Source organism: Rhagoletis zephyria, unplaced genomic scaffold (genome assembly GCF_001687245.7).
Source record: "Rhagoletis zephyria isolate East Lansing unplaced genomic scaffold, Rhagoletis_zephyria_1.1 Rzeph_scaffold_00104, whole genome shotgun sequence".
Classification (NCBI taxonomy): Eukaryota; Metazoa; Arthropoda; class Insecta; order Diptera; family Tephritidae; genus Rhagoletis; species Rhagoletis zephyria.
In genome coordinates, this window is record NW_016157188.1 from 40434 (window position 1) to 63233 (window position 22800).

The 22800-nt window shown below is 31.7% G+C and overlaps 1 protein-coding gene across 5 annotated transcripts in view; it reads left to right on the top strand.

Moving 5' to 3' along the window:
* Pura (Puratrophin-1-like) overlaps positions 1–22800 on the top strand; it is a 254730-nt gene that overhangs the window by 33778 nt on the left and 198152 nt on the right. For 2 of the 5 annotated variants that reach the window (XM_017633296.1, XM_017633311.1), the window contains exons 2-3: positions 5353–6831; positions 7071–7277. In XM_017633296.1, coding sequence (XP_017488785.1) covers positions 5353–6831; positions 7071–7277 — 1686 coding nt within the window. Of the gene's footprint in view, positions 1–1464; positions 1766–5352; positions 6832–7070; positions 7278–11008; positions 11140–22800 lie in introns of those variants that run through there. The other 3 variants (XM_017633303.1, XM_017633318.1, XM_017633325.1) reach the window with 3 other exon arrangements.

Consider the following 22800-nt stretch of genomic DNA (forward strand, 5'->3'; position numbering starts at 1 on the left):
GAAAATGTAGTCGGAGCTGCTCTATGTAAGGACATCAGTTGAAGTACCCTTAAGAGTACTACTAAATAGTGATCCCGCATGGCGTTAAAACGTCCAAATCGAATTTCAAAAACTTAAAATATATTCCAAATGTTTGTAAGAGTTATAAGAGATCCGAGTGCCACATTTCATCAAAACAGCCGTTTCTATGTTTTTATTTTTATCGAATTTGAAATCACCCTATACCGATGAAAAAAGTCCTTAATTAAAAAAATAAAACTTTATCATACATCTACTGAATACATAATTTGAATGTAACTTTTTAAACACGTGGCAACTCTCTTCAAACATTCGAAATGCTCAAAAAAAAAAGATTTCTTAAAATTCTTTCGTTTGACTACGGTATTTTTATATTTCATGTATGAATTTGTTAATTGAGTTAGACCTTTCAAACAGGTGGCAGCGCTATTCAAAAGTATTTTCATTGGTAGCTCTCCTTCGCCGCAAAGTGCGATACATATTTTAATTAACTCATGAAATAAGTGGAATTGTAATTTTCAAACATGTGGCAACCCCGCTAAATATAGTTCAGAAATAAAAAAATTTGCAAACCTCCTTCGATTGATACCTATATTTTAATAGTTCATTTAATTTATAAACTAATTTGAATTTAACTTTCTAAACAGGTGGCAACCCTCTTCCAACACCTCAAAAATATTCTTATCATTCAGATTTAAAGAATCACAATGCAATATTCCATTGACAGAAAACCGAGATTTTTTTTTTTTACTGCTGAAATATTTACTCTCATAGTGAGTATTCAAAATCGTTCGGAACAAATTTAACTTCTTTCGGCCCATACATCCTTGTTAAGTTTGAATGTTTTTATTTTAAAACGTATTTTTTTTTTTTTAACGAAAAAACTTGTTTAACAATTTTTTTCTTAAAGGGCATCAAATACTTTTAATCAAGTACAATATATTAAATATATTAAAAGCTTTTAATGCTAAAATTAAAAGCACTTGCACGCAAAACAAAATCAGTCTACCAAACAGTGTTGCCAAGGAAATCTAGACTAACGTTAAAATTTTGCATATCTTTTATCAGACACACACACACACATACAAATAACACAGCCGGTCAGTGCTGGTAACGAACACTTTAAGCGCCACTTTACTATTGGCACGCGAACTAACAGCATGGGTTTGGCAATAAGCCGCCGCATACAGGGGAGGAAGAGTAAAGGCTCCGTTATGCATACTTGGCATTGCTTGAGCGTTGTCACATAAATAATCTGTTAAATGAGCTTCGCGTGTAAGCGGTTACCCAACGCACAGCATTACATACGTAAAAGTCTGTTGGTTTTTGATTTCTACGTAAAAATGGTATAGCAGTGCATGCAATGCCAAGTATGCATAACAGAGCCTTAATACACTAACAAAGTCACTCCCAAAAAATGTAACAACGCTACTGCTATGCGGCTAAGACGGAAACAACCTTGCACGAAAGCATACGGCGACAGTAAACAAAACGCAATCGACGCGAACTTACGCGATTCTGTGCGAAACCGAAGAAACGGACGGAATGAAAGTGAAAATTAAATGAGAAAAATGTGTGTATGAAATAAGAAATTTTTTGAAGAATTAGTGAAATTAAAAGTTTATTAAATGAAAGATTAAAGTGATTTGTAGAGTGCCGAAAGTCAAAATTTGTTGTTGCAAGTGAATTTAAGTAGCAAATCTTAAGTGAAAGAAGCAGCTTGGGAATGCTTGCCATACGCAAAAAGGTGAGACGCCCAGACAACCATTGAATCGTCTGCTTGAAGCGGCTCCCACATGCATGAAGACCCAAACTATTTGTTTGTTTTTTGTGCTTTTGCAAAGAAAAGTCTGAAGTGTTGTCTACTAACAATCTAAGTAATTGGTACGAGAATACTTTTTGGCCCAACGCCAAGTGTTTTTGTATAAAGAAATCTGTGTGTTAACATCTAATCAGTTGCAGGCGTAACGCTTTCTGCCGGCTCGATATTGATGAATTGTATGTATTTGCTTTGGTATTCATTTACTTTTATTCATATAAAATTCTTTTGTTGCTGTTTTAGACACTCCGCCTTTCGTCGCCAAATAAAACACGTCATCATTTCATATTCACTCACCCTGCCCAACGTAAAACTATCACTGTCTGCCATGCCAAACAAAAGTAATCATTATCTATTATTAAATAATTCAACCGAAAGTGAATTCTACTCTTGACCTATGCCAATCGCTTTTCTAGCTGTACGCCAGCACATTCTGTGCTGATTACATTCACTGATAGTTGCATGGAAATGCTTGCAATTCGAAAAATTCGTAATGAGTTTGCAATATTCAAATATTCTGTACACTGCTTTGGCATGCAATGTAAATTCGGTTGCTACGCTTTTGCAAACATTTTTTTTTTTATTTGTAAAAAACTGAAAGCTTCGTTTTTGCCCCTATTCTGCATTTCTTCCGCTCTCGGCTAGTCGCATGCCAATTTTCTGTCTGTTGTGGCTTAGCACTTTTCCATAGTGTCTGCTGTTCTTTCTTTTTGATGTCCCCGTTTTACCGCACCTTGATTTCTCGATCGATGTTTGTCCTCATTTATTCTACACAAACACACCCATAAGCCACACATTCATAAATAATGAGCACGTATGGGGATGTATGTACACATGTATGTCCATATACATACATACATACATATATAATTGTATTATGCAGAGCTCCCATTTTCATTTGCTTTAGCTTTACATACGTTGATTTATTCAAATATTGATAAGATGTCATGACATTGCTGGCTGGTGAATAGGAAAATGCTATTCAAGTAATTTATTTTTAACACGCCATCATTTGGAAATAATTATATTTCCAGGAATACGAAAAAACTTAAAATGTTAGGTCATGTTGGGGTTTCTTTGCGACGAATAGGACAACAAATATATATACATATACATACTGAAAACTCATATTATTTGTTCATTTGTTTCTTTAAAAAAAATTTATAACAAATGTCATTCAAAAAATGCCAATTTAAACAAGTGTGTGCGGAGGGGGCGTATGAGTAACTTTCGCGGTTAAGAATTTAGCTCTAACTAGTTTGAAGACGAGTAGTGTTAAATGACTCTAAAAGTGATGTTTTATTAATCCTCTCAGCACCAGAAGCCTATAATTAAAAAAGTCTATGCTCTTCAACGAGGACTAAATAAACAATTTCTGATATAAAAAAAGAGTACTGTTTTCTCAGTGCAAGGAATTCACTGATATTTATGATACTATTTGATTGCAAACATCTATAAAGCAAATCGTTTCAAGCCTTACAGGAAAAACCTGCGGTTGGTTGGCTGGGAGTGAATTGGCAAATTCAACGAAAATTGCACGCGGAAATGGTGCAACGGAAATGGTTGAGGCTTCCTGAGTGGATGCACATGGTATTGATTAAAAAAAAAAAACTTACTAATAAAAGGCTAAAGAATAACACTTAGAAAAAGACCAATACAAGAATAAACGTTAAGGTGTACATAGATAAAGAAAAGGATAAAGGCAAAGGTAAAAATAATAACAAAAACAAAGATGCGTAAGGATGAAGAAAAACTGAATATCAAGGTAAATTTAAACACTTTGCTTATATAAGGGCAAAGATGAAGATAGAGGAGGAAAGATTATAATAAAGGTGAATATAGAGAAGGGGATAATAGATAGAGAAAAAGAGACTCAATGTGGGAGCTATTTTCAGATTTTAGAGATTCTAGGGACTTATCGTTATAATAATCGATATTTTTATCGGTTTTGTTATCGATATTTTTAACGATTTTGTTATCGAAATTTTTAACGATTTCGCTATCGATATTTTTTATCGATACTTTTATTGGTCTTGTTATCGATATCTTTAACGAATTCGTTATCGATTTTTTATCGATTTTGTTATCGTTTTTTATCGATTATTTATCGATGTTTTATTAACTTTTTTGTCGATGTTGTATCGAATTTGATATCGATTTTGTTATCGATTTGGATACCGACTACTTATCGATTTTTGGTAAATCTTGTTATCGATTATTATTTCATTATCGATTTTGTCATCGATCATTTATTGATTTTGTTATCGAATATCTATGGATTTTGTCGATTCGATAATCGATTTTGCTACGAATATTATATAGATTTTGCTATCGAAATATTTATCGAATTTGTCATCGATTTGGTTATCAATGTTTTATTGGTTTTATCGATTTTGTTAGCTAATCGTTAAATAATCGATACCAAATCGATGACATAATTGTTAACAAAACCAATAACAAGATTGATAACAAAATCGATAAAAATATCGATTATTATATCGAACATTCCCAAAATATCCATAGCTAAATCGATTAAAATTCCGATAAAAATATCAATAAAAAAGCAAAAAAAATATCGATTAAGTCGCGAGAACCCCAAAGATCTTTAAAAGTCCAAAAAAACTCCTAGGTTGAGTCTCTGTGTCTCTATCTATATCCTTTTCTCTATATTTACCTCTATTTTAATCTTTCTTCCTCTTTCTTCATCTTTACTTTTCGCGGTATCCTCATCTTGATCATTTTTTTATATTTATATTTGCTTTTACTTTTGAGTTTATAATTTTCTTCATCTACATATTCCCCTTCACCTTTGCCCTTATATAAGTAAAGCGTTTAAATTTACCTAGGTCGTTATTTTCGCCTTTATCTTTATGCATCTTTGTTTTTGTTTTTATTTTTACATTTGCCTTTATCCTTTTCTTTATATACATATGTACGTACTCACCTTTACTTTCATTCTTGTATTGGTCTTTTTTAATTGATATTCTTTAACCTTTTATTAGCAAGTTCTTGTTAAATTATTACCATGTGCAAACACTTAAGAAGCCCCAACCATTTCCGTTGTACCATTTCCGTTGCAAAATTTCCGTTGAGTTTGCCAATTTACTCCCAACCACCCGACCGCCGCTAAAGAAGTTTTACTTCAAAAAGGGTAACCATGGCTTACTCATAGATAGACTTCTTTCGCAAATATCGAACTATTTTCCGCAGTCTGTAGATTTAAATCCCTTAACTAAATTTTTTTTGCAGTTATTTTCGCAGTTTTTTTTTCTTCTTAAATCGATGAGTAAAAATTTGTGTTCTACAAACCAGCTGCATTGCGCTCTAAATAAATGTTAACTGCATTTCCAAGCGCACAAGAACGGAAAAGCACAAATGGTTTTGCAAAACAATCGATGTAATTGCCCAAATACACGAACATGCAGATAATTGTATGATTTTAAATGTTCTTTCCGCTTCAAGCAATTATTTTACCAATTTTCCTCACTTTTCCTTTTCTCTCGACTTTGTTGCAGGCCCACACACCACAGCCCAGCCAGAGCAATGCCAAAAACAACAGCAACAATGAAAATAGCTGTGAACGTAGTAATATCAGTGGTAATAGCACAACCAGACCGCCTGAGGGTGAAGAGCATGGAGTTGCAACTGTAACAGCGACAGCGACAGCGACAGCGACAGCGCATTCACCAGATAGTTGCGCTAATAATGGCAAAAACAACAATGAAGGCAACGAAGAACACTTGGCCGAAGTGCTGGTTTTGCCAGTGGATGACACAAAAACTATTGCAACAACAACAACAACAATGATTGAAGCACCAACTGTGGAGGTGGCAGCGAACACAAGCGCGCGTACAGCTGATATTGAAAGAGGCAACGCTTGTGTGGTTGGTGGCAGAAACAGTTGTGGCAAGGCAAGTTTAGCAAATGAGGCCAATACAACGGCGCGCAGAGGCAGCGCAACAGCACCCATCGCGCGTGAAGAAGAAGACGCCGAAGAAGTGTGGACGTCGGAGAGTGAGGATGGTAAGGATGTGGAGTTGGCCGGAAAGCAAGCAGTGGCGCAAAATTGCTGTTTAGTGAATGAGATCGAGAAGGGTGGTGGCCAATTTGATACAAATTCGTACATAAATTCAAATAAAATGCCAGCAGTCAGTGCCACGCTGGCGGTGACTGTCACACTCACATCGACTACGGTGACAGAGGCGGGCACGGCTGAGAAATCGGTGCAACGCAGCAAATCGCGCGTGCGCACTTATTTGAAAAAGTGCAGAGATCGGCTGACGGGTCAGCATCAACACAGCGCGGCCACAGCAGCACACTCGACGATGAGCGAGCCAAATGGCACGCAGGGCATTCAAGCAACAGCAAACTCTGCTATGCATTTGAAAGACGAAAAGTCCAAAGCAACGGCGGTCGCAGAAGTGTTGAAAGCTGCGCCCAAACGAAATTCCAGCCAAAGCCATGTTCTAGAGGAAGATGAAGGGGAGAGGGAGGAGAAGGAGGAAACGCCATGTACTTGTGCATTAATTGCCACAATTGAGTGGCAGGACGATGAGCTAGCGCGCACACTATTACCATTGAGTGAGGAATCAGAAGATGAGCGCACCGCGGCCGAGGAGGCTGAAGCAGAAGAAGAAGCGCACTCCACTAGCGAGCTAACGGAGCTGGTTTACGAGGATATTGACTTTAGCCTGACGTCAGTGTTGATGGACAGCAGCAGTTCGAATGTCAGTGTCGACCAGCACCAATCGACACCATTGACCTCTGTACATAACCGAGACGCCCTAACATTGAGTGCTGCTGCTGCTGCTGCTGACGTTGATGACTCTGACGATTTGGCTGTCGAAGGCGAGACAAGGCGACGGCAAATCATAGAGGAAAAAGAAGAAAAAGAGGAATCTTGCCAGCAACAACCAAGGCAAATGCTCATGCCCAACTACAACAGCTGTCCGCCACTTGTCAAGGAGGCACAATTGGCGCACGCCATACGAATGGTAAGCAATAGCAGGCGAGCAGTTAAACCACCCGCCCATTGCACTTAGACGGCCTTTGTGCCTTACCACATTTTACATACACTATGAACCTTTCACATTTACGTCTGACTCAATTGTTAGCTCATCACAAAAAAAAAACTTCTTTCCTTCGCTATTTCCTAACACTAACTATTAAAGTTTATCTAATTTTTACTTCATTTTATTTTTATTTTATTTTTTACATTGCTTGACTCGCGCAGGACTCTGGCACCGCTGAACTCATAGATAAACACCTCGCCGCTATTTATCCTGTCTATATGGCGTGCACGCGTGCAATTCTAATTCGTCAGGCACGTGATTTGCTCGTGAGTTCCTATTCTGCTTGCCTGCAGTCGTTCGAAATGAAATTCTTATGCAAATTTGCTGAAATTGCTGCAGATTTGAGCCAAAGGCACGCCATCGGTGAGGTAAGTGATGCCGAGATTTCTATTTAAATATGTATATGTATATATTTGTATGAAGCAAAGCTTAGCAGATATGTACCTATGTTGGAGTTCTTAAATTGTTCATTCCTTAAGTTAAATAATTGACATAACAGCTGCTATGATTGGGTAATTTATCTAAATAAGCAATAATAGGAGGTGTAGAATATTCAAAAGTTATTAAATTTTTTAATTATTCAATGAAAATCTTTATACTTGTATACACAGATACATAAATATTAGCGCGCATAACTCGCCGTATAAAAAAAAACTGTCCTTTTTTCCATAGAAATTTTAAAATTTATTATATTTTAAGACTTCCGCCAATATATTTAGCAAAAATATAAAGATTTACGTGAGCTGCACCATTTCCAAAAATCGAGTTTTTATAAATAAAATTTGTTTTTGAAATTATTTCTAAAAAATCACCTCATCATTTCAAAATTTTATCAACCGGTTCAAACTAATGAAGTTTTTAGAGATATTTTAAAATCGTAATCCTTTAAATTTTTATGAAATAATTTGGCGGAGTTCTTAAAATAAAATAAATTTTATAATTCCGATGAAAGAACGGCAACTTTTTTTGGTGATGCACTCTAATAAACATACTTACAGAGAGTCACACCCAAAATTTGGCAGTTATCTTTTTACAGTATTCACAATGTTTTCGTAAAAAAGAATCAATATACATACATAGTTCACAGCCTATTTCCACCAAAAGCTTAACTGCAGTTAAGAGATCAGATAAGTTCCAAGAAATTTAACGCGGGATGATCGGCAAAGGTTTATTTCAAACTATTTGCTTTTTACTTGTAGGTACTTTTCATGAGAAATTACTTCCTTCGATTGGTAATCTCCATTTTCGAATAGGCATTACCTGCAGTTAAAGCTTGGTGGAAATGAACTATAACAAAAACTATTTAAATCATTGATCTATTCAAACCTGCCTGGTTATCTGGTTAAAAATTATTATTCTCTAGTGTGACAGTTTTATGTAGCTAAAAATATCGTTGATTTCTAAAAGTTTGGAATCTTAATTTATTTGGCTTCTCTATTTTTATTTAAAAATTATATGTATGTATATAAATATGTATGCATTATATTATTTACAGCCCTTTTTAATTACACATTTCTAAGTTAATTATCTTAACGGAAATACATGCAAAAATATTGTATTCTTAAATATTCATTTTGTAGAAAAAAATACCCTGCAAACCAAAGTTCCCGAAATCTTAACGACATCTTTAGGAGCATCTTATTTCTGTAACGATTTTTTTAACGAAACTTCAAAGAAAATTCTGAAGTGGTTGACACGAACTCGTAAAGAAATTTTTGCACGAAAAATAGAGAAAATTCTGAAAAATATCTGCAAGAAATTCTTAACATAGCAGCGTTATTTTCATTGCTTTATCGATTTTCTTCCGAAATTGCGTAAAATAATCGAATTGTGCACAGTGTACATTCATTTTGGAAAATTCGGCAAAAAATCGGATGAGATCTTTACGAATTCTTTAAAATGTCTCTACAATTCAGAATACTCTGAAAAGATGATTTGCAGAGTATGTACCTGAATGTGGCAACACAAACATACTACATACATTTATTTGCTGGCCCGCTTTGTTTATTCATTCAGTAATTCTCTCAACCTTCCGCTTGCCAATTTGCACGCTTTAATGTTAAATGATATGATTAACAATCATTAACAAGTAGACAACTACTGCAACTGGAACAACATTCAACTAAAGATTTAGTATTTATGTATCTTGTACGTATTTTCATATACGATTTATTCATCTAAGCGCGCCATGCCCATAATTAAATACTTGGTCGCACCATTCATTATTTCAGTCTGCACTTCACCCCTACATACAGACGGTATATACATGAAAACATATACTTTGTCGATAACTTAACAGCGCCAACTAGCAGCTGCATTGCTGTTAAACGACTAGTCGAAAATGTGACCAGAGCAGCTAATTTGTGATAATGGTGGAGTTCAAATTTTATGGCGTGGCCGTTTAAGAAATTTAGTGCTGGCAGCCACAATTCCGACTAGTGGTGGCTTCTGGCCCAGCGTGGGGTATTCCGTCGACCACTACTTCAAATTTCTGGCGAAAAAAATTCCATACTGGAAGAGTGCCTTCTCATTTATATATGTTCGCTGCTTTTAGTAAGTCGTCGAAAAACTGGTCGAAAAAATGAAAACAAATGTTAAGCCCAACAGCGTACTAACAGCGAGCTAATAGAGTGATAACAGCGAGCCAACAGCGTACTAACAGAGGGATAACAGTGTGCACCAACACACCAGATGTATGCTGGTTTTCTATGCGCGATTGTATGCGCAACATGGGATGTAAATAAACAAAAGTGAAGTAGGGTTGCCGTCGTGTCGTGCAGATAACAAAGTGGTGCCGCTTTTTACTACACTTTTGTGAGCAAATATAAAAAAATCAAAGGCGTTTTTGTAGTTTAATGTCGCAACGACACAAGCTGTAATTTAATTGTTGAAAAAAAAATGAGAAGAAAAATTACATTCGCTCCCAAAGGGGTAATTCCTCGTCATCAACAACACTGTTTCGCTGCTGCCGTTCTGCACATACTAAATATTGTTTGTACATATATCGTCATGTGCGCAAAGTGTAGCCACGTTTGTGGCACGAGATGCCGGCGTTTGCAGCAGCTGCTGCTGTTGCCCGTGACTTCGTCTGTTTGTTTGCTGCCTGGCCGGCCTCAGCTCTGTTGTTTACTTGTTTTTCTCAGCGCCAGCGGTGGCTGCTGTTGCTTTTCAGTTAGTTGGTTACTGCAGTTTGTGTCACTCAATGTTGAGGCAATCGAATGCCAACTAGCGACGGTCGTGGACGCGTTTAACGGACGAAATACAAATTTTCAACGTCTCGTCGAGTAGTGCGAGTGACTTGGAAGTTTTTTTGGTTTTTTTTTTTTGTAAATGCAGCAGCAGTAAAGCAAAGCATACATATATACATAAATACAGTACCTAAGAGATAAATTTGTTTTCGTTTGTGAAACAAAGTGCCTTCATAGTTTGTATTGTATTTAACTGAGTGTTTTATTGGTGCCTTAGTGTAAAAAAAAATAAACACAACTAAATCAGTGATTTTTAAAAACTTTTTATAAACGTGATTTTTGCTCGATTAAACAATTTAAATAAATTCAAAATTTTGTCTGATAAAAATTGTGGAGTGAGAGTAAATATTTATAAAAACATCTAAATACCTATTTTTGTACGATGAATCGCAAAAAAACTGAAATAAAAAAGAATAAACGGTTTCTTTGGCTGACAGTTCATAAAATTTAATAAAATTCTTTTTTTTTTTGCTTAATTAAATTAAAATTTTTCTAAGCACAGAAATTTACAAAAACACAAACATATCTCTGATATGCTGCTATGCATGTACAACTCATAAATGATCCAATCCGATTTTAATGTGACATAACTCGAAAATTAATTAAAATTAGTAAACACAAGTGCCTATCAAAGCGAATTTTTATCGAAATTCGAACACAAAAACAGTGCGTGCGCACACTTCAAAATTATATATGGAGCTTAAAGATTGACACAAAAAAAGGTAAAAATTGTTCTTCAATAAAAAAAAATTTCCAACGCTAGACAATATGCATAAATAGATATGAAAACCTAAGAAAGGGTTATATGTGGTGAAAAAAAAATTACTTTGGAGTTTTTTTACTACAAAAAGACAGTGAATGCAAAAATTATAACTATTGTGTGATCAAGTGTAAAAAAAGTGAAAAAACTGGGATTTTTTCGGAGAGTGGTGGCGGAAAACGACTAAAGCAAAACAAAGATATATCAAAACTTTTTTTAAAGGTAAAATATTTATTTATTCTAAAAAATGTTATAAGTTATTTAAAAAAGTTGTTGTTGTTTTATCAAATGTGATTTGTTGGCTTTCAGCGCTAGAATCAAATAAGGACGTGTATCAAATAACACATATAACAATGCAATAGAACTAAATTTAATTAAAAAATAAATGTATGAACTAAAATAATATAAAAAATTCATAAAATAAAAATAAATTTAAAAAAAATTAAAAACGCATTACATCAAAAAGAATAAAATGAAATAAAATAAAACAAAATAAAATAAAATGGAATATATTTAAATTTAAATAAAAAAATTAATTATATTCAACAATTTTATTGAGCTTGAGGCCGATTTAATGAAAACTATTGCGGGGAAAAATAAATTAGAACAAAATAAAGTAACATAAAATAAAATTAAATTAACGGAAATATATAAAAAAATATAAAACATTAATATAAAATAAAAAAGATAAAAGAAAAATAATAATTTAGAATATAACAAGCTAAAATTAAGAAAAAATAAATAAATTAAATAGTATAAGGTAAAGTAAAGTGATATAAAACAAATTAAAAATATGTAATAAAATAAATGAAACAAAATAAAATTAAAAATATAATAAAATTTAATAAAATAAAACTAAAATTAAGTATGCAAAAAGTAAAATAAATAAAATACAAAAAATTTATGAAATAGAATAAAACGAGATGAAATAAAAGATAATATAAAATGAAATGAAATAAAATAAAATAAAATAAAATAAAATGAAATAAAATAAAATAAAATAAAATGAAATAAAATAAAATAAAATAAAATGAAATAAAATAAAATAAAATAAAATGAAATAAAATAAAATAAAATAAAATGAAATAAAATAAAATAAAATAAAATGAAATAAAATAAAATAAAATAAAATGAAATAAAATAAAATAAAATAAAATGAAATAAAATAAAATAAAATAAAATGAAATAAAATAAAATAAAATAAAATGAAATAAAATAAAATAAAATAAAATGAAATAAAATAAAATAAAATAAAATGAAATAAAATAAAATAAAATAAAATGAAATAAAATAAAATAAAATAAAATGAAATAAAATAAAATAAAATAAAATGAAATAAAATAAAATAAAATAAAATGAAATAAAATAAAATAAAATAAAATGAAATAAAATAAAATAAAATAAAATGAAATAAAATAAAATAAAATAAAATGAAATAAAATAAAATAAAATAAAATGAAATAAAATAAAATAAAATAAAATGAAATAAAATAAAATAAAATAAAATGAAATAAAATAAAATAAAATAAAATGAAATAAAATAAAATAAAATAAAATGAAATAAAATAAAATAAAATAAAATGAAATAAAATAAAATAAAATAAAATGAAATAAAATAAAATAAAATAAAATGAAATAAAATAAAATAAAATAAAATGAAATAAAATAAAATAAAATAAAATGAAATAAAATAAAATAAAATAAAATGAAATAAAATAAAATAAAATAAAATGAAATAAAATAAAATAAAATAAAATGAAATAAAATAAAATAAAATAAAATGAAATAAAATAAAATAAAATAAAATGAAATAAAATAAAATAAAATAAAATGAAATAAAATAAAATAAAATAAAATGAAATAAAATAAAATAAAATAAAATGAAATAAAATAAAATAAAATAAAATGAAATAAAATAAAATAAAATAAAATGAAATAAAATAAAATAAAATAAAATGAAATAAAATAAAATAAAATAAAATGAAATAAAATAAAATAAAATAAAATGAAATAAAATAAAATAAAATAAAATGAAATAAAATAAAATAAAATAAAATGAAATAAAATAAAATAAAATAAAATGAAATAAAATAAAATAAAATAAAATGAAATAAAATAAAATAAAATAAAATGAAATAAAATAAAATAAAATAAAATGAAATAAAATAAAATAAAATAAAATGAAATAAAATAAAATAAAATAAAATGAAATAAAATAAAATAAAATAAAATGAAATAAAATAAAATAAAATAAAATGAAATAAAATAAAATAAAATAAAATGAAATAAAATAAAATAAAATAAAATGAAATAAAATAAAATAAAATAAAATGAAATAAAATAAAATAAAATAAAATGAAATGAAATTAAATGAAATGAAATTAAATGAAATTAAATTAAATTAAATTAAATTAAATTAAATTAAATTAAATAAAGTCAAATAAAAACGAGTGTAATGAAAATTAACTTTTACAATTATTTTATCACTTTACCATAAATAGACGTTCACTTCAGGTATGATCTCTTCGTCGGTTTGAAAACAAAAAATGGTCAAATAGGTCAAAATGCCGAGAACATGTTTAGGATGGGGATGGATAGAAGTTTGTAGTTATGGATTAGATCACGATTTTCACGATACAACTTTCTGAGCTTCTGATGTGGTCGTTTCAACGTGTTTCATCCAAACAAATTTGGTGTCCTAGTTTTGATTCAGGTACAATTTTACTCTTATGGATATTCGGACTACAATGAGTGTCAGTAATTTTATGACAGTTAGAAATACATACATATAATGTGGTTATTGTGGAACATTTAAGATATTTTTTAACCGTTATATAACTTATGACCTTTTATCGGGTTCGCATTTCCATTCTATATGCTGCCAAATAGTCTTCAGTGTGGTTGAGCCTTCCTGCAGCTAGGAATTGTATGACAAATTTTCACCTCATTTTACCTCTGTTACAAAAGAACTCTTCAGAGTATCTACTCGTAATTTAAATCCTATTGCAATTGCATATATATGTATATACTTCTATTAATTCACACTTGTCAATTATGAAATTCGCTACGTAAACGATTCTTAAATTTACTTTAATGGTTGTAGATAAATGCACATGTTTGTTTTTGTGTCTTTATGTACAAGACTGCTGTGTATGTAAGTATTGCACCATGTGTTCTTTTCTTGTGAAAATTTGTAACTTTCCTTATTCTTCTCCTTCTCTATGCTATGACTAAACAAGTTGTCTGCCACTCGTTTGGTTTTTCTTCGCATACACCACTCATAGACACACACACACACACACACACCCTCTACGAGAAGTTTAATGACCCATTAATAGTCTGTTAACAATCGAATCGAATTTCCAGTGAATGTGATCAATCAAAAGATACACATATGTACATATATACACAATGTATGTATTTAGTAACTATGTAGTCACATAGTAGTTACACGAAAAGAAAATAAGTGTTCGATTAATAGCAATAAATGTGAAACTGTGAATTGATGGGGTTACAAGTAAGGCTCTCTTTGTTCAATACCTGCGATAAGTGGAATTAAATTTTAATGAAATTTTAAGTTTAACTCCAGTTGCTAAAAAGAAAAGAAAAAGTAAAGCTTGAGAGAATGAAAGTGGCAAATTTCCCTCACTTCTTCCATAAACCCGAATGGCATTAAGTGCTTATCTGATTGTTTACAAGGTATTGATGTTACTAAAAAGATAACAAATCGGGGCGTCTCCTCGAAGCGGGACGATGTCTGTACATTATAGATATTATTAGAGAAAAAGAAGTCAAAACAACAATTTTTAGAATTTTGACTGTCTGTATGTTTGTACGCGCATCACTCCAAATCAAATGCATGAAATTGAATACAAATTTCACCGATATATTCCTAGAGGTCTAACTTAAAATACAGGAAGAAAAAAATATGGGAGTTGCCACCCGTTTTAAAATTGCAGGTGAAGTAAACTGATAAGATAAAGTAAATATTGCAAAATGGCTGTCGAAAGAAATGAGTTTAAGAAGGCTAACAAGCGAAAACATTTTTGTGGAAGTTGCCACATGTTTGAAAATTTTAATTTAATTTAATTGATAAGATAAATGAAATATTTTAATACGGGTATCAAGCAAAACAAAAAATTCTTTTAAGGCGCAGTGAAGCACGCCGGGTATTTGCTATATAAGTATGCAAGCTTAAAGTAATAAAATTAAAACCTTACAATAAAATATACTAAGCACATTTTGAATGGCCATAAATTGAACGAATTGCTTGGAAAAATTTTTTCTCTATTTCGTCACATTCACTCTGATATCAACTCATTCCAAATCGACTTAGTGACCTCAATAAATAAAAAGCAAATAAAATTCATACGCACTTGTGTTTTTCGGCATACCTTCTTTAGACTTATGTAACATAGTTGAAAATACATAGTCAAAAGTTTTCACAACTCACTAATTAGCGTCACATAGTTCAACACTAAACGATTTGAACTTTCATTTTTATGTACTCGTAGTACCTTCACGAAAATGCTTCCGTCAAGACTGATAAGATACCATAGTTTTCATAGAATTTGATACGTTAGACAGCAGCTTGGTCTAAACTGTTTTTAACTAAACTGGTTTTAACTACATAACTTGGCATTTATCACCGCGAGTTGCAAGTTATTAAAAAGGGAAACAAACACTGTACTTTGTGGGTATAAATAGTCGGTAAATTTAAATAAATTTCAAGATGCTGCTTAAATTACTAGTGTCATAAACCGCTCGTAATTAAGTTCATATTTTAATGAGTGATCAAACGAAAATAAATGTCAATAAGCTTCAAGCGACCCATGCTGATGAATGGCATAAGCAGACGGCGACGTTAACTTGGATTAACTGCGTAGCCAATCTGAACAAAATTGTGCCCTGACAGATGGCCGTATTGCGAATTAGGCGTACTGCGGGTTCAAGCTCCACGACCAACAGCATTTTTTTTTATTGTTTTAGTTTCCTCAGTTGCCCCGTAATTATAGATGCTGTGTACTTTTTATTAAAAAAAAAAATTTACAAAAAAACGTGGTAAGTTGTTATATATAACAAATATAGGAGTACCGCTAGTATCGTGGTGATCCAAATATCGGCATTAAATGAAACTATTATGAGCCTGGAACTACCATCTTTCCTATAAAAAAAATACGCGGTTCATGTGGTTACCCGGTAGCATACATACAAGTATTCCGACAAAATTAACTCAATAAAAATTTTAGCGCTAAAATAAGAAATTAACTTGAATTAATATGTACGTATGTATAAAATCAAAACATAAAATAAAATAAAATACAAAATATAATTTAAAAAAATTGCTCAGAGTGGGATCGGTCCTGGGTCCTACAGTGTTGTCATCAAAAATAGACTAGATGCAGATTAACTTCTGTTAAGTTGATCCAGATCAAAGCTGCCGTCTGTCTATGCTATGATAATTGAATAACTCACTCAGTGAGAGGGGAGACCAGTATGTTTGCATGTATACAAAAAAATATTTATTCGAACAAAAAAGATTGATAGGCATTGTGGCCAATGGTAAAGTTCATTTACCACCTCCGTATGATTGTAAGCGGTGGGAAACGTAGCGGAAGCTCAGAAGGTCTACATAGTTAATTGCTCTCATTGAGCAGACGGGACTTCAGAAAGCTTGTTGGACTGTTGCCTGGTCACCGCTCGTTGCACAAACACCTGGCTGTGATAGACGTACGTGACAACTCAATTTGCCCACCCTGTCTTGAAGAGGATGAGACGGCGGAACACTTTTTGTGCTTCTGACCCACCTCTGCAAGAATTACATGTGTTGCGTTTGATCGCTACATGTTGAGAGACGACCACCTGTGGTCTTTGACACCCAAAACTCGGCTTGACGGCGCCTGAAAAGTATGTTTGTGCTGTTTGATAGCCGTATTGTAATATTTCATTTATTTTATCAATTTAATTTGATACAATTTTTAAAACAGGTGGCAACCCTCCTCAAAAATATTTTCGGCAATAAGCTTTCCTAAATCTCTCCAGTTTGATACCCATATTGCAATATTCAATTTATCTTATAAATTAAATTGAATTAAAATTCTCAAACAGGTGGCAACTTTTAATAAAAATATTTTTGGCTGTAAGCCTTCATAAACCTCCTTACTTTGGCGGAAATATTGCAATATTTAATTTATCTTATAAATTTTCTAAACAGGTGGCAACTCTCCAATTTTTTTCCTTTTATACTTTATGTTAGACCTCTAGCAAAAAACCGGTGGAAACTGCATTCAATTCCATGCATTAGTTTTCGAGTGATACGCGTACAAACATACAGTCAGACACACAGAAAAAAATTCTATAAATTGTTGATTTGGCTGCTATTTTTCTAATCAAGGCTCCCCATTTACAATTTTGTTATATGTATAGATTATAAGAAGGCCTAGATAGGTAGACCATTGCTCTCAAAAAACTCACAGCAAAGACGTTGAAGCTATTTTAAGACTACAAATTCTTTCTAAAAAGTAGTTCTTCTTGTGTCTTAAATAACTACCAAAATAACGCTTCGCATTTTCGTGCATAGGTATTTTTTTTTTACCCAACATACTAATTTACGCGCGCATTAAAAAGTCACTGACCAAGGAGGCAGCCTCCAAATAGCCTCCTATGTGTGTGTGTGTGCGCGCACGCGCGCGCGTCCAATCACTATGTATGAATGACAACAAAAGCTTCCTCATTAACTAACCGCAGCAGCTCTACTAGTCAGCTGCTGTCAGTTCAAAACCCCCAAAAAAAATTAAGCAGTTAAAAACAAAGAAAAATAATAATTAATTGAAATATCTAACAAACAGAAATAATGGCTTGACCAAAACACTTGTCAATTTGTTGCGCGTATTGCGTTTTTTGTTTTTTTTTTTTGGTTAACACTTTTATGCTTCTATGTTTCTGCGCTCACTGCGTCAACTTACAGTTAACGCAAATCATTAGCTGCTAAGCAACCAAATGCAGCCAATATTTAGATGGTATCTATCGAATTCACCTGTCGCGTGTACATACATACATACATATGTGAGTTACACAAGTGTTGCCACTTATTTGATTGAATGACTTTTACGATATCATTTATTTTTTATTGTTTTCCAAATGAATCGAATTTTCGAATGTATGTAGGCAGTTCAACCACCCGCATGCCGTCTGAAGTGTTGTTGTTCGACTTAAATGCTGCACACTCAACACTCCAACAACTTCTCGCTCACACTTTGTCACCTCACACTAACTTATGTCTATCTAACACTTCAAACATTTATTTGCTTGTTTCTCTATTTGTTTCTGCTGTCCGTCGCCCGTCAGCCATCGTTCATCATTCCCCATTCACCGTCCATGGTTGGGGTTGAAGTTGACTGTCAAATCGGCCGTGACTTAATGAACTATTAACAATGTTGGCAATTTGTTTAAACAATAAAAATAATTATTTTCTTTTATTTGCTTTCGATTGTGTACTCAAAGTTGTTTGCTTGTTGTTGTTGTTGTTAGTGTCACTGCTAGTTGCTAGTTGCATGCCGCTAGACAACGTCGCATTCATCGTATTTTGCCAATTACAATTTAATTTTGCCAAAGCAATGATTACCGCATTTGCCAGACATTGCTAGCTAGCTAGCTGCTGGCTTAGCTGTTACCAAAGCCCCAAAGCTGCCAGACCATTAGCTGCTAGTGATTTTGCTATTGCTATTGCGCTTTTGTTATTGTTATTGCTGTTGTGCTATTACCGCACTGGCTGGTGCCGGTGATGGCGTTTAACATTTGGCATTGCCACTTAAGGTGACTGCGATTGCCGCTGTGACGCCGCAGCCGTGCCGCTGAGCTGTTAGTAGCGCTATACATATGCTAGTATTAAGTCTTTTTCGATTTTGTATTTTTTAATTTTTTATTTTTTTGGTTTTATTTTTATTTTTGACTATTTTCAATTACTTCATTTCATTTGTGCTTCCTTTGCCCGCAGCATTTTCAGCATATTTTCACCTTCGTCTTCTTCACCCACATTTCCTAGCGGGGGTGTCACGATTTTCAAATTATGCTACGCAGACGTACGTTGACTTTAATTTCAATTTATTTCACAATTAAGTTTTTTGCCTTTGGTTTCATCTAAGCGTCAAGTGCAGCATAGCTAAAGTGGCTGGCTGGTGTTTCGTGGTCCGCGGTCCGCTGCAGGTTTGTTGCTCAAGTCTTTTGTTTCTTTGCCCAAAGTCACAGTCACAGTCACTGGCACAATCAAAGTTAAGTGTTTTGTGTAGGTGCCAGGTGTTGTTGTGGTTACTGTTGTTGTTGTTGTTATTATTGTTGCTGCTACTTTGCAGCGTAGTTTGTAGTCGTTGAAGGTCTTCCCTGCTTGCTGACATTGAAAGTGAAAGAATGAATGACGAAAAAACACGTTTTTCACGCCGCTGCCAGTTTTGTAATAATCAGATTATCAGCGGCAATAGCAGGACTGCCAACAAATAGCATCATCAACAACAACAAAGACAAGTGCAAAATCGTTGTTAACGCGTTCATTGAACGTTGCAGGCAAATTATTACACTCTTTTTTTTGCTGATTACGCGCAAGCGGCAGACGGCACAGGCTTATGCTGTTGCTTTCTTTTATAATTTGACGCTGATGCATTTAATTGTTCAATTTCCTGGCACTTTTACTTTCGTTGCGTGCGTGCCTAAGTAGCTTTGAGATTGTGAAAATGTCATTACATAGTTATAATGTGTTGCGTGGGATGCAGCTACAAGCTTAAATTTGGTATTGGAAAATTAGTATGTAGTTTTTCTTTGTTTTAAAAAAATATTTGGAGGATACGTTTAGATTCCGCTCAACTCAAGTCAAAAATTTTATTATGTTAAAAAAATAAATTAATTTAATTTAATTTAATTACATGAAATTAAAAAAAAAAATTCTCTTAAAAAACTTAAATTTTAAATAACTTTCTTAAAACTGAATGCTATTAAAATTATGTATTAATTTGTTTTTAAAACAATAAAATCCGAAAATTAAAAAAATGAATTAAAGAAGAATAAAATGTAATTAAAAAATAATAAACAAATGCGTGAAATAAGTTTGTACAAAAAAAATTATATTATATCTAAAAATTTATGAAAAAAAATTAAGTTAAAAAAGTCTAACTAAAAAAGGAGAAAAAATATGCATCCAAAACTTAAATTTAATTAAAGAAAAAGATTTTTTTTTAACACGAAAATCTCAAAATAAAATTAAAAAAAAGTAAATAAAAACAAAGTAAGTTTCAAAATGGCCTAAAAAATAATTTTTTTTCTTTTTAAAACTATAAAATGTAAAAATTTAAAGAATTAAATTTAAAAGAGCGAAAATGTATTAATTATAAAAACAGAGATTTATTTAGTATCGCTAAAAAAAAAATATTTATTGATCTAAAAACCATTTATTATTAAAAAAAAACTCACCTTCGGATCAAACCCGAGCATATATTTATTGTTGGTAAAGTGAATAAAAAATGCACAAAATGCGCCTGATCGGGATTATCCAGCTGTAAACCCGATTTTTGGCAGATTTTCTAAAATACGTCAAAAGAGTTTGCAAAATAATGAAAGTGATTTTACGCAAAAAGCTATCCGCCGATTTTTTTTTTATTTTAAAATAAAGCAGAAAAAATACTAGAAGTGATTATTTGCAAAAAGCTATCCGCCAATTTTTTCAATTTTTATTTTAAAACAAAGCAAAAAAATCGTAGATTTAGAATACGCAAAGACATTTTTAGTAATCGAAATGTTCATTTAAATTCAGTTCAGGCGCACCGTTGAAAAGGCTAAATTGAAATTAATTAACAAGCTAAGTGCATAAAGCTCCATTTTACAAGCTGTTTTCATCTTTTACACTGCACTTTTGTTTAATAAAAAATCATAGTAATTTAAAAAATAGTCTGAAATAAAATGCGCATTTATTTAGGCACATTTTTGGTAGGGTTTCCACCTATCAAAAAAATTATTTTATATCTGAATACAAAATTCAAAGAGAATAAGAACTTTTTGCGAACAGAGTTGCCACATATACATACATATGAACACTGCCGGAAAAAGGTATTGTGGCACAGAGGATTTTTCTACAATATATGCAACAATTTTTATTTTTAATTTTTTGCCGCCAATTTTTTATAAAAGTGTTGCTCATACCGCAAATGAATAATCTTTCATGCAAATTTTCAACTTTTTAATCAGTTTTTTTTATTTATTTTTTTTTGAGTATGCAGTTTTGCAGCTCTATAAAGTTTATCACAATAAAGTGCAAGTTTGGAGTAACTAGGACTTACACTAGATTTTTTTAAATTTTTTTTTCACGCAGCTTCTTCCATACAAAAAAAAATTCGAAAATATTTTGTATGAAAAAAATGCGAAACACCTTCAACAAAAAAATTTCTCAATAACGAGCTCGCTTTCTGAATGACTTCAAACTTGCATTTTTATACTAGAATTAAAAAAATTAAGAAAAAATTTATTAAAAATTTGAAAATTTGCATGAAAATTTTTAAACTTTTTTTCAAGAGTTTTTCAAAAAGTTTAGAAACCATATTTTTACGTTTTTTGTTGTAGAATCAACCATATTTTTATAAAAAAAAAATTTACAGCAAAACGGGAAAATTTGTTTTTTTGAAAAAACTCTTACAAAAAAAATACCCAGGATTGGAATTGAAGTCTAAGAATTATCTAACCGAAGTGTGCTGATTTCGGCGAGTGTTTAACAAAAAGGTTTTAAGCGCTATCGATCGCAAAATCATTAATTATCACTTAATCGAGCTATGATTACCACAATTTATAGGCTTAACTTTTTATCTCTTTGATAGAGTGCCGCCTGTGATTTCTATAACCCATTTATAAGTTCACACCCGATTTCTTAGAAACATATTCATACCGAACATGCCCAGAAATTTGTTTCATATGCTTTAGGCCAAAAAATTTTCGTTTTCATTAATTATTTGCTTTCGTCTTATTGCCGCTATTTTTAAATGTAAATTTGCTATTTTTTTCAAATGCGCTACACATTTGTTTCATATACGCCCAATATGTTAGCTAGCACCTCCCATAGCACGTTTTCATCAACAGCGTACATAAATTTTTACAGCTACATAAGTGAGCTAAAAAATTTGCCTATATGTATTTACATATGTGCTACATATACTACTCCTATGCATATGTATGTTTGTGTGTAGATATGTACATTTCTATATTTCTATACACGCACAAACGCTTTTCGCCGCTGTTACATGATGAAATGAAAATATGGGTCAGATAGGCCGGCAAAACAAATGTGAATGTAAAAAATTCGCTAATCAGATAAATGAAAGAGGCAATAGGGAAAGTCAGAGCTATGTAATGCAAAACAAGCACGAGGAAGGGAACAGTAGTTGAACGAATATGAAGAAAGTGAATGAGGAAAATTATGCAATTGAAAATTAGTGAAAAAGAAAAATTAAGAAAAGTGTATGAGGAAAATTATGCAATTGAAACTTAGTGAAAAAGAAAAATTAAGAAAACTCATTTTACGAGCAATATTTGTGTTGAAAAAAAATAATTTGAAATAATTTGCAATTTTTTGTGCGCACACTGTATGTACATGTATACATATATATAGATGCACGTAGTTTTTTCAGAGTTCAGAGTTTTGCTTGGTAAAGGCATAAAATAACTGTAACCCTATTGATATGTTTTTATACCCGAGCGCACTTGTGCACAAGGGTATATTAATTTTGTTCACATAACGGTTGTTTGTAACAGGCAAAACGAATCGAGATAGATATAGACAAATGTATACATAAATGATCAGAATGAAAAGAGAAATCGATTAAGCGGTGACTGTCTGTCCGTCCGTCCGTC